The 12,435-nt window shown below is 40.2% G+C and overlaps 1 protein-coding gene across 6 annotated transcripts in view; it reads right to left on the minus strand.

The window, feature by feature from the left end:
* The window catches only part of cep112 (centrosomal protein 112), a 98,949-nt gene that overhangs the window by 37,996 nt on the left and 48,518 nt on the right, over positions 1–12,435 (minus strand). For all 6 annotated transcript variants that reach the window (XM_040123609.1, XM_040123607.1, XM_040123606.1 and 3 more), the window contains one exon: positions 8,078–8,260. In XM_040123609.1, the coding sequence (XP_039979543.1) occupies positions 8,078–8,260 (183 nt within the window). The remainder of the gene's footprint in view (positions 1–8,077; positions 8,261–12,435) is intronic.

The following is a 12,435-nucleotide window of genomic DNA, read 5'->3' on the forward strand; positions in this document are numbered from 1 at the left end:
AAGCTTCACCTTTATTGGTACACAGAATTGTGTTTGTGTTACTCTTAGGTGTATTGTATGAAGTAGGCTACTTTATTTTCTGATTGGTCACTGGTCCACTGGAGTGATTGTTCACTTCAGCTAAAACTGTCTTTAAGATCTATTTTTGTTTATTGTACATCCCTCCAGAATGATTTATGTGTAACTGTGTTTATTTAATGTACCGATGAAAATAACGTTTCAGAACATCCACCCATTTTCCTTTATGTTCTCTGTACATTTCTGGCACTGACAAATGCCTTGTCAATTGGCTGGCTGGATCACAGGCTGAGACAAGTTCTTTGACAAATACAGTAAGGTAGAGACAAAGAGAAACAGAAAGATTTTGTGATTTTGTGTCCTGTAGGGTGAAAATACAGAAACAAATATCTCCAGATTACATCCTTACTTGCCATCAACTCCTATACATCAACACTGTATAATGATACATAATGAGAGATGTCAAGAAATGTCAATACACTGTAAATTGATAGGTATGAAGAGTTGAGTAAAGAGATAGAGACACATCTTCTAAGTGTGAAGGAGTGCCTCTAAAGTTTAAGAAGGCGTAGGTAACTTTCACAAACATGCTTAAATGTTGCTGTTTTCCAGTGTGTGGATTTGTTAGGGGCTGCTGCGATGGCCTGACCCCTGTCTTGACCTCTCTTTTTGATCTGCTCAGCCTTGAATTTACCCAGAAGAGCCCTTTAATAGTGCTGCTAGTGAAAGTCAACATTACATAGCAGGAATGCTAATAATTACAGCCCCACGACATCTCCACAAGTAAGACTGGCCTGACATGAGCAATGAAATTATGCCTCAAGAGGTTGGAAAATGTCAAAAGGAAAAGATAAGATTACCGTCCTGTCAAAGCCGCATCACTTAGCCAGTATAATGAAGATTGTTTTCGTGAGGGGAAACAAGGAGAAGACCTAAAAAACTGAAAGGATTTATTTCTTAATGGACATTTCACATAATTTGAAAAAAAAAAAAAAATTCAGTAAATGGACATACTGTATGTGCATTTATAATATGACATGGGCCCCATCCATGTTACAGTGGGCCATCACAAGTCCACTGTTCTAAAATAGCATATTTGTGGTACATAAAGAGCACCAAATGTACGACATTTATCAGTACAAAATACTAATAATTATATTAATAATTCCCTAAAGCGTACAACAAGAAATGAGCAAAACGCATCATAGTGGCGGTGTTTCACACCTCCATAGATTACCATGTACTACCACGTATTTCCCAGCTACTGCGCATCCTCATTACTCTCCCTGGTTTACTTTCTTTCTGACTTTGGTTTGCACTGTGGGCTCTGCCTCCTGCCCCCCTCCCTCTCCTCAAAAGCCTTGGCATCCCAGGACAACGCCATGTTAAGGCAATCAGACAGAAAGTGTCTAAAGTCTCTTAGTGGGCACTGGGGAGAATCAAAGAGACCTCACAGGAGTGTCACAAAAACAGGCGTTTGCTTTGGTTCTGTGTCATACTCTCCAAAACTGGCACACACAGACAGCCACACATGGTCTAGCTGTCACACACATACAATGGCATGCAGCACATTGAGAGAGAATGAGGTAAAATATCCCCAAACACACACAATCCTCTACCTCTACGTCCAACTCCCCTGTCTCTCAACATTACCAGTCTAAACACTGCGCTTGTGCCTTCAAGGGCAGGCAGCTATTAGATCTGAGCCCTTAAGAGTCTTTAACCAATGCAAATTATCTCTCCTCCAAAAAATCCTTTAAATAAGTTAGACTCTAATCTTCCAGAACAGAGGCATTGGCAATGACAATTCAGAAACCTAAGAGGCCAAAAGAGCATGCTTCATTTGGAAGTAAGTGAGCACAGGAGCTTCAACAGGCCACATGACCACATGTTAGCAAACTTTGTGCAGAAGCAGCTCTTTGTAACAATAGGAGAGTGTCAAATGAAATATATTGGGTCACACCGTGTCAGCTAAAAAGACAAAAGACTGGCAGAGCAACAGAAGAGTGGAGGAAGGATGTGGCACTGGCTAACAGACTATTTATGTTCAGTCAAGAGAAAATGCCACAAAGTCAAGTGCAGACGTAAAGTACTACACTGCATTTACACTGTAGAGCTTCCTAATTTTAAAATATTGTATGACACAATGGTTAAAACTCCAGAAGTAACTACACTTCCTCAATAACTCCAAGGTGCTTTTCAATGTGATTAGTAGCACAGACATGTTTCCTGATTACAATTTAACCCATGTGTTTCTGTCCTTGGAAACTGTATTATCACAGTTGTTTAGACAGCATCCTTTTTGGACAGAACAGAGGATGTGCCGGTAATAAAACTGGAGGTGTTCTAACTTTGTTTGATTACAACCACAGCACAGCTGCCACACCTTTTCCCTGTTCTGATATATGCAAGCCCTCTTTGAATGAAGAAAATTAATTAAGTTTTATTTGGATAAAGAGTGTTCACATAATTAATAACAGAGGGGTCTCTGTGTCAGAGTAATTTTGTATTTTTGAATAACTTGATTTAACAAAAAATAAAACAACAGATTGAAAATGGTTAATCAGTTAAGTATATCTCCAAGATTAGCTGAGTCTTGATAGATTAATTATATTAATAGTTAATTACTCTACCAGTATATTAATTTCGAAAAATGGCTGTAGTACCAATGCAATGTAATAAAAACTATTTTGTCACACGGGACAATGAAAATCTTTTTGCATTTTTAATATCTAAAAGAATTACATGAAGGTGACGGGGCAAAAGTGGATATTATGACTTAGCAAACATAGGTGGAACTAATAAAAGAAATAATAGCTGTTCTACGTCTATGCATGCCAGTACCAGTATCCTGGTATTATGGGTTCTGGCTCAAAAGCACACCTTAATGGAACAGAGCCATAATTGAATCATATCAGTTACACCCTTGCTCTTCCTACCATGACAACTCAAAAGACTGCTGTGGGAAAAGTTTTTAGTTTGACATCAGCAGGTGGACAGGTGGAAAATTTTTAGCTTTAACTCTGTTAAACTTCCCTATAAACCTGACTTATGTCTCGACTTTTACGACTCTGAGAAGTTTTGAATTTTAAAGAAATAGAAATATTTTGGGACACACACTTATTTGATCATTTGCTAAGAGATGAGAAAATTGATACTCCTCTCATGTTTCTACATCAATTTTTAGCCATTTCCATATATTTATTTATTTATTTTTTTGTAGATTAAACAAGTGAGATTCAATCTGTTACTAATCTTCAGAGGTCCTGCTAGGCATATTTTTGAGCTTTGGACAGGGCCAATTGACTCCACCTGCTTTCAGTCTTTACGCTTAGCGAAGCTAAACACATCCTGCATCTAGGTCCATTGTTAATGCGTAGACATGAGAGTGGCGTCAGTCTTTTCATCTAACTCTTGGCAAAAAAGCGAATAAGCATATCTTGCAAAAGGAAGGACTATTCCTCTAACACTTTTTGTTTCATTATCTGTTTACTAACCAATGACTAAACCTTCCCTGTTCAGTAAACTGTATCTAGCCCTCCGCTAACCCTAACCATACTTTTCTTACTTGCTTAAACTTAGAGACAAATAAGAAAATTTGACTACCTGACAGACACAATTACTCATCTCACGTAAGTAAAACTTTCAGCAAAACTGGTTTATACTGTACGTGTGTGTGTTGAAAAAAATGGTATGTAAGTGAATCTTAAAGCACATTATGTACATATTTTATGTGAACAGTGACATTTTCTCCCCTACAAGAAAAATTATTGTACTATTTTTAAATATTAAACAAATATTAACAATACATATGCATTACTGATATTTGACTGAACTAAGCAAAGTAAACGTAGGTAAGGGTGTCGTATTGAATGTTTCACTGTTGTCAGCCAGATAAAAATTCATCTGGCGGAAATCCAAGATGTGATGTATGCACATACTAAATGGCTTCATGGTTTGAAAGAGTGTGCAGTAACATTCAACACATCACAGAGCATCAGTGCGCACTGATGACTTTGCCCATGATCAATCGTTCCGAATTTAAAAAAAAAAAAAAAAATTGGCTGAATACTCATATCTATATGCTGAAATCATTTAAGGAATCACAGTGACATGCCAGCTCAGTGGGACACTCATCCACTACTGAAGATCACTGAGTAACAAGACAAGACTCACTTGACAATACCAGATCTTGGGGACCAGTCATTTGGTAAATGACAATACACACAAGCACTGAGACACTCAATGTCCACACTGGTCTAGCTGTCTGCCTCGTTCTTTTCATCAGACATCCTCTTAGCTTTGGCTTAGTCTTTCATCACCCTCTTCATTTGACTCATCTTAATCACATACTTAGGATTGAAATGCTTTGAAAAATTGACAGCATCATTATTTAGTCCATCACGGACCAGAAGAAAGACCTCCCAAGACTCTCGCTCTCTCCCATGCTGTTTGAAGTCCAGCTGGTGTGTTTGTACGTAGAAAAAGACATAATTATTGGGGAAAATAACACCCACAAAATGAATTTTGAGGAGCCGGTGGAAAATATATGAATGATGGGTTTTGCACATACAAACAAATTCTGTTGTTTGCATAAAAACAAGGTTTTAAATTTATAATGGAGTGCATTAAGAACAAAAGCAACAGTGAAATATATTTAATTATTCTATCATATAATGGAAAGAGTCTTTACTTTCTCCAAAAATGCTTTTTAAAAGATAGGAAGATTCATTTTGTAGAGAATATAAATTAATGACTAAGTCATACAAAAAGATGAAAATTGTGGAATTATGAGGGAAAATTTTTTTGTCTCGTGTGACTTCGGTGTGAAATATTGTTTTCCTATACTATGTTAGAAATATTTTTAACAGTCCATGGGTGGATGTGCACACACCATACATTTTTCTTTGCAATATTTCTAGAGTGGAGGCAAAAAAGAAAGGCCACTAAACACGGATTTGGGCGTTTTAGAAGGTACACTATACTAGTGATGGATTCCCAAAACAGTCCATGAAACTTCTTCATCCTCTGGGGGGCATTGATCAGCTAATGGAACAACACAGAACCAGCTGGGGGAAGCATGTTTCACCAGCAAGACAGTTTCATCATCCTGGACGGACAACTGAAAGCTTCCTTTCACGCCTCGGTATTTTTAAAAACTGTTTAAGAAAAAGTTTCTTTTTTAAAGAGAAAAGCAAGATTCAGGTCCATAAGTCTGGGAATCTGGGAACTAATCCCGAGTCAGTGGGAAGCCAGCTATACATCAGGCCTTGAACCGAGCTGCTTAATTTAGTTCATTAGAGATTTCATAACGTGTAAGATATAAGGCTCAATCAGAAAAGAAAAAGGACAGATAACTTAAAGTGTGAATGTAATCCTGAACACAAGAGAAGCCCCATATACACAACAGATGGGTCAAAGAACCTTTATAATATGTAGCTGCACACAGTGGGTGAAGTCATAGTTTCTTGGATAACAAACTTTAGTGGGATCAGGACAATGCGTCCCTGTGTAAGTGTTTTTAGCTTTCCTCCAGTTGCTGCAACGACTCATTGGCTCTCTTTCTCAAACACAAGGCAAGAGCCAGGAATGCTATTTATTACTGTCCCACCACATCAAGGGGATGAGTTGGTATTACTCATCCTGAGAGTGTATGACTGGCATTTGCTGTTCCTTTTCGCCAACTCCCTAGTTGCAACTGTCCTTCCCACTGATTCCAGGAAGACTAAGAGAAAGTGTGCGAAGGAAAGAGGCAGAAATAATGAGGCCTAGGTTCAAGCGCCAAAGCATATTTTTGGGTTGCCTATTACTGACATGTCACTTGATGATAATATCGTTGTCCAACTGACCCATGTGGTGGGAGTGTGTTTTTTTGACGGGCTGGGAAAAGTGCTGAGACTCCCAAAAGCACAAGAAAATGGAGGAAGAAAAGAAACTGTCGCATGTGTTCGAAAGGGAGTGGTCTACTTTTTCTGTATGCATCATCTAAACGCTGCTTTTTCAAAATTCAATTTACACTTTCACCACTTTAAAAGCAGTTTTTTGTTTAAAAGGATGCCAGTGAAAGGCCATAATAGCTGTGGGTTAGTATCAGTGCGACAGATACTTCTCAAGGGGTAAACAACTTTGGTAATGCAAAAGTGTTTAATAATAAGTGGCTTTGCTCAATGTAAAAAATCTCATCTTTAGTACTTATCTGCTGGTGGTGTGTAAGCTTCCTGCCATTTTAACAGCACATCCATGGAACAGTGCTCACACAGGTGGTCAAACCAACTCACATCTGCAACAGTTTCAGAAACCTCACAATCCTGTCCTCCATCTTTCCAAGGTCTGAGTGAAAATCTGGATTTTCTGTCGCTTTAACATTTTACGGCGTCTGATCGCCACTCAAAATGCTGCTTGCGCGAGCAGGAACTGAGAATACGAGATGAGTACTGGGGAAGTTTGTTTTCTCCTCCTGAGATCATGAGATCTGACAAACTGCACATCATTTTGACATGACAAGGACGACATGTTATCAGCAGAAATGCCCCGTTGTGCCAGCATCTCCAGAAAACCAAATAATACACCAGCTGTTGCCATCGGTGCTATGAAAGACATTTCCCAAGACTATTAGAAATGTGAACATTGGAGAAGGAATTAAAAACAGCACTTTTCCTTCATGTCATACAGTTTCTAGCTTTTTAAAAACATTTTAGACTGCTGTGATGCAAGCCAACCAGTACAGCAGTATATTGGTATGGCGGCATAAGAGCGGTCTATAAAATAATTACCTTTACCCTTAATTTGTCACAGAGACAGAATATTTTGAAATCTGAGGTAATGAGAAGTGGTCATCTTGAACATTAATAGGAACATCCCATCTACTTTCACTGTTAACAACTAAAATGTAAACATCAACAAAGAATTAAGCAGACACGAAAAAATGATTACAATTTGACAAACTGGAGAGACTCTTAAGTCTTTTAATAAACCAATTTACGAGAAAAATAGGACCTTTCAAAAAAAAAAAAAAAAAAAAAAAAAAAAGAAAATGATTGTACTGAGTGAAGATAAAATAAAATATAAAATAGCTTATATTAAGTTCAATTTCTTCCCCACTCATTTGGTGTCTGGCACCATCTGTGTCCACAATTGGGGTGAGCACATTTTGTCCACAAATATTAAATACGTCTGTCTGAATCCCTATCTCCAGCTAATGGCCAAAAAACAAAATTCTCTACATGCTGACAATGTCCATTTAATCAGAAAGCTGGAAGAGTCAAACACATCCCCAGTTGGGGGCTGGTTTGTCAAATGGTTTCCCACAGAGCTCCAAGCTAGCCCAGGATCGAGAGGGGCGAAGACAGAGCAAGGGGTATGAGATGAAGACCTGCTGCTGGTTTGGCTAAATGGAAACAGAATGGTTTTTTCATTATCAGCGATGTCCATTAATATAGACCCAAATGTCATGCACTCATTGTGGCCGGTCCATGCTGTAATAAGGGAATAACCACTGTTTTCCGGAGGGAGATGGATACCTGCGGTGAGAGGAGAATGCCTTGCAGAGATACACTCTGGTGGGAGTACACGGCGATTGGCGCTGGTCCACAACCGTAGAGCGGAAAACGCAGGATTTTTGAATAAGAGCTCGGCGTTCAACGGAACAAATTTCTTCTCCTTCATCTAGCTACCTGTGGTTTCTGGATTTCATATCTCTACACTTCTATCACGAAACTCTGCTGCGATAAAAAATAATTTAAAGAACATCACAATAACGTTAGAAGTTGTTTTATTTATTAAATTTTTAAACTTTTTCTTAAGTGCACCGTTGTTTTTACCCAAACAAAAATATTTTTTATTCAAGCAGCAATATCTAAATTCTCACCAAATACAGAGAAATCTATAAAATTATTCCCATCGATATCTTTCTAGTTTCAAGTAAAAAAGTGTCTTAACCTGCGGTGCTTTTGAAACCCCAGGAAAATGTCAATGGGAAAAAATTCAAAATGGTTGTCCACGGGAGAGCGGCGGGTCAGCATGTGTGTGCGTGCGAAGTGGATCAGTGGAGACCCCCTACCTGGGCATCGCGCTTCCGCCACTCCTGGGTGTGCTGTTGGTGCTGTTGCAGGGCGGCCCTGGCCTGCCTCTCCAGGCTGCTCACCTCCCGCTGGCGCTCCTGGACCAGGTTGTCCTTTTCCGTGCTGTGCTGCTGCTGTAGCCGCGTCCTCTCCTGCTCGTGCTGCATGTGCTGCTCAGCCATCTGATTGGACAAGCAGGCAGAGAGACTTCATCAGCCAACACACATTCAGAACAACCCTGTCGTCATGACAACTTGTCCATCCACCTATCCATCCATCCTTTCTTCGTCCTATTCCTTCTACCCGTTTCCTCCACCCAGAACATCCATGAGCTCAAACAATTTGGTTGGTGAAATTGGTAGGATGGTGGGAAAGAAAAGCAAGAAAAGTTTCACTGCTTCCTCACATTGTCAGAAGACAACAAGATGTGATGTGTTTACATCTGGCTTGCTCCCCCTCCCTCCCTCCTCTCCTGCCAATTGTCCAGACTGGCCCTCAATGTCCCACTGCTCTCTCTCTTTAAATCTGTTCCCCTCGCCCTTTTCTGCGATCGGCATATAAAAGAGCAGCTAGTTTGTCCTATGCATGCAAGCTGGCAGGGGTTAGCCATCTGGCTGCAGTAAGTACCCAATGCCCCATGCTATGCGCCTGACAGCATGCGAAAATCGGCTTAGGCGACAACTATGATGATCATTATGAACCCAAATCGGGGGAGAAAAAAAAAAAAAAAAAAAAAAAAAAAGGAGGTGAGGACAGCAGAAAATTTTGGAGAACCGAGAAGTCGCTAAAAGATTCTTGATACTGCTTTTACCTAATTATATTCTCAGGATTATTTTTAACCAGTTTCAGATCAATTCATTCCATTCATTAATCAATATCAGTTTCCATGTTTTCCCAGTTAATGGGATTATGCTCAAACAGCAATTACCAGGCTGTTATCATTGGAGTTTAGTCTGCTAATAAAGGATATCTGAATTCAGAATATAGCAAAGATCTGTACACACCAATCAACAAGAAGGCTTGGTTACGGTATAAACATACAGTAGACTTCAGTCTCACTGGAGTTGCAACCAACTACACACAATACAGCTGGCAAAAGTAAAACACTTCTAACAGGACACAAAGCCCCAATTTTTCAGGGCTGAATCATCCCGTCAGCTGAAACAAGTCTGTATCCCACTATACAGCTGTGAGCGGAGTCACCTGCTGAGAGGTGAGCCTTGCCCACGGAGCTCCCAGCCCCAAGCCCCCAAGCCTTTCCCAGGCTCTGTTCCGTTCCCACTCCCCCATGGCGGGGGGACCAGTGACCCCCACACCATCCCACGGTGCAGACCCAGCCAGAGCCTTGACAGGACAGCAGGGGCCTGGGGCCCATTTGCCTCCCTACTTTGAAGCTAATCCCCTGCACATTGTGCTTGATGGCACCCTACCTGGCCTGCCAGAGAAGCGGAGATCCACAGCCTCTATGCCTGGTGCCTGTTCTATCCATGGCCATATCTTTGGATGTTGCGTACTATTCAGAGCAGGTGATGAATGAGGGGCTATGGACAGGAAGCCAGATTCCATCTCCAGCACTGAGAGGAAGGCCACAATAGACACTCCATTTTGGCAGCCAAGAATTTACCCTTCAGCTTTTGGGAAAGCATTTGCTAAATTCCCCTCTAAAAAGCGCAATCGGAGGATTTAGAGTTGGATAAAAATGTATTTTCTCACTGTGGCTCAGTTAGTGGCATGGCATGACACACACACATACAATACACCCTCAAGATACCACACACAAGCCATTTTTCCAGTACATAATACAACACCACAAAGCTCCATTAGACAAATATTATGCAGAATGTGGGCATTTTCTTCCACATGCTGCCACTGGCAATGCTGATGTTGTCTACGGTACATTCCACAGACAAATTTGCACTGCCTTCATTTTCCATTCAAGGACGTAATAGATACAAATCAGATCCACAGTCAGAATACGTTGTCTCACAAGAATAGTCAGATTAATTCACACAAGAGCTGACAGATTGATAAGCAGGCAATTGCTTCGTGAACTCCCCAACAGGACATGCGGTAACAAAAATTGTGGGAGGACATCCTGGCTCACTGTTCACACCTGTTTAGAGTCTTTGGCCAAGGGGATTTTAGAGGAAAGGGATCTGAGGTGAAACGAGGATTACGAAATTGGTAAGATAGATCCGTTGTAAGAAAAACAGCATAAGAAAAAGATGGAGAGGAGATGACAGAGAGCAGACCCAGCAAGGAGTCTGGTTGTGACATCACATAGCGCCAGCATGCAGTGGAGGATGCTGGGTGCTGCAATTCTTAAAGGGACCGGCACGGCCTATACCCGACTTAGTCGGTTATAGCACAGGCTGGTGCCACAGATAAAGAGTGGGACGGGTGATACTGCACAGCATGACCCCTAACAAGCCTAGGCTGACATGGTTGTATATGTGTGCATTGTGCGCATTGAAACAGGACAGTGAGGTAACAGGCTTCTTTCAACCCGAGGGGGGATAAATAAAATGTTTTGGAAGGAGGAGGGAAGAGGAGGGTGTAGAGGAGAGTAGAACAGAAGCCCTGTCTGGTCTCTGCAGCGGAGTCGGGGGTGACTTTGAGAGTGGAGGGAGAGATGGAAGAAAGACAAAACTTATTCCTCGCTGTAGGCTTTGAACTGAAGATGGCCAGTAAGCAGAGTTGAGTACGGATGTGTGCATTTGTCTGTGTCCAGCATGTACACTTGCATTTCTAACATCTCAAATCCTTTATTATTCATTGTCCCAATCTAACATCTGAAGAGGGAGGCTTTTGAGCATTTCCCTGAACTCTCAAGGTCATGGCTCCAAACCAGCCATTTGACCTCACTACGTCACTCCAACGTCAAGAAGCAGATCTCCGTCAGGTCACCATGATGTCCAGCTGCCATGAGGGTCGGCTGGAAAACAATTCCTTCATACATAGTTCCCTTTTTAAAGTCTCATTGAAGCTGCCCTTGAAGGAATGCTCTTTTGTGAACATCTGAATGAACAAACTTGACCCCTGCAATCTTGTGACACCAATCTCTTTGGAGTGAACACATGCACGCAAGCATAGAAGAACGGGTCCACACAAAGTACTTGTGATCACGCTCGTGTGTGTGCAAAAACACAGTATATAGAATATACAAACAACATAAAACAACTGTTCTCACAGTAATTTAGGAAAAATCTCACATCTTCTTGTGTATACTGACATACATTTACTCTCTTTGTCTGCCCTTCTAACTGTGTAGCTAATGTCACCAGCACTCTTATTAGCATCATCACAAAGACAGGGCTCTTCGTTTTTATCTGATTTTATCTTTAAGACAAAAGCTTCCTGATGTTCTGCAAATCCTGTTTAGTTGTCTTCAACTGTCAATGGCACCCCCACTCTGTGTTGCAGCAGATGACAATCGTCACTTGAATATTTCCTGCAAAGCTTTGATTGCTCACCTGGTTTTCACATGATAGAAAAATAAGATCAATATAACAACAATATACTATTGTTGGCACTCAAAACACTGATCAATTCTCAGTCACTGGATCCTTACATAGTGATGAAAATTGGATACAAATACAATCTGTTTAATGGTTTAACCGGCATTATCTGATTTCTATGACAATGTACCCTTGCAGCTAGAAGTGAAACGCTGTATTTCCCACACTCCTCAGATTTGTTTTTGGATATTTCTTAAAAAGATAAAATAAATAAATGTCATAAAATAAATAAATGTCATAATTACAAACACAGCTGTTCAACAGTGTAGCAAATCAGTAACAGAGAACTGTTTCTCCAGTGTTTCTTGGAAATGACACTAGCCTTACAACAATCTACAGCAAATTACACGCAGTGTAAACTCTACTTGGCCTGGAAATGAGTGTTAGCATGCTTATTAATGGACAGGCTGAGTGCTAGTTTGCTGCTTGGAAATCAATCATGTTGTGGATACAGATAGGAAATTGAGATGATACACTAGTTAGTCCTGTACACTCTCAAGGCTTATGTGGTGCCTCATGGTCATACTGTATCATTTAGACATGCAGAAGTGCAACTTATTTATTTATTTTTTACATAATTTAAAGGAAAAATTAAATTATTTAAAAAATATTTATTATTTAATAGCAATCCGAGCATATATGAATGCATATATCTTTTATCACATTGTGCAATTATTTTCGTGCGTGATTATTCCTAAATTGACAATTCTGTTTATTTTTCCTGGTCTTGTACTCACAATTATTAATCACAATAAGTTGGTGGAGCCATTTTAATTTTAATTTTGTATCTTATATCCAACTTAAATATGAATTTGGGGATTCAGTAGTGAACAAATTAT

The sequence above is a fragment of the Xiphias gladius genome, chromosome 3 (assembly GCF_016859285.1).
Source record: "Xiphias gladius isolate SHS-SW01 ecotype Sanya breed wild chromosome 3, ASM1685928v1, whole genome shotgun sequence".
Taxonomy (NCBI): Eukaryota; Metazoa; Chordata; class Actinopteri; order Istiophoriformes; family Xiphiidae; genus Xiphias; species Xiphias gladius.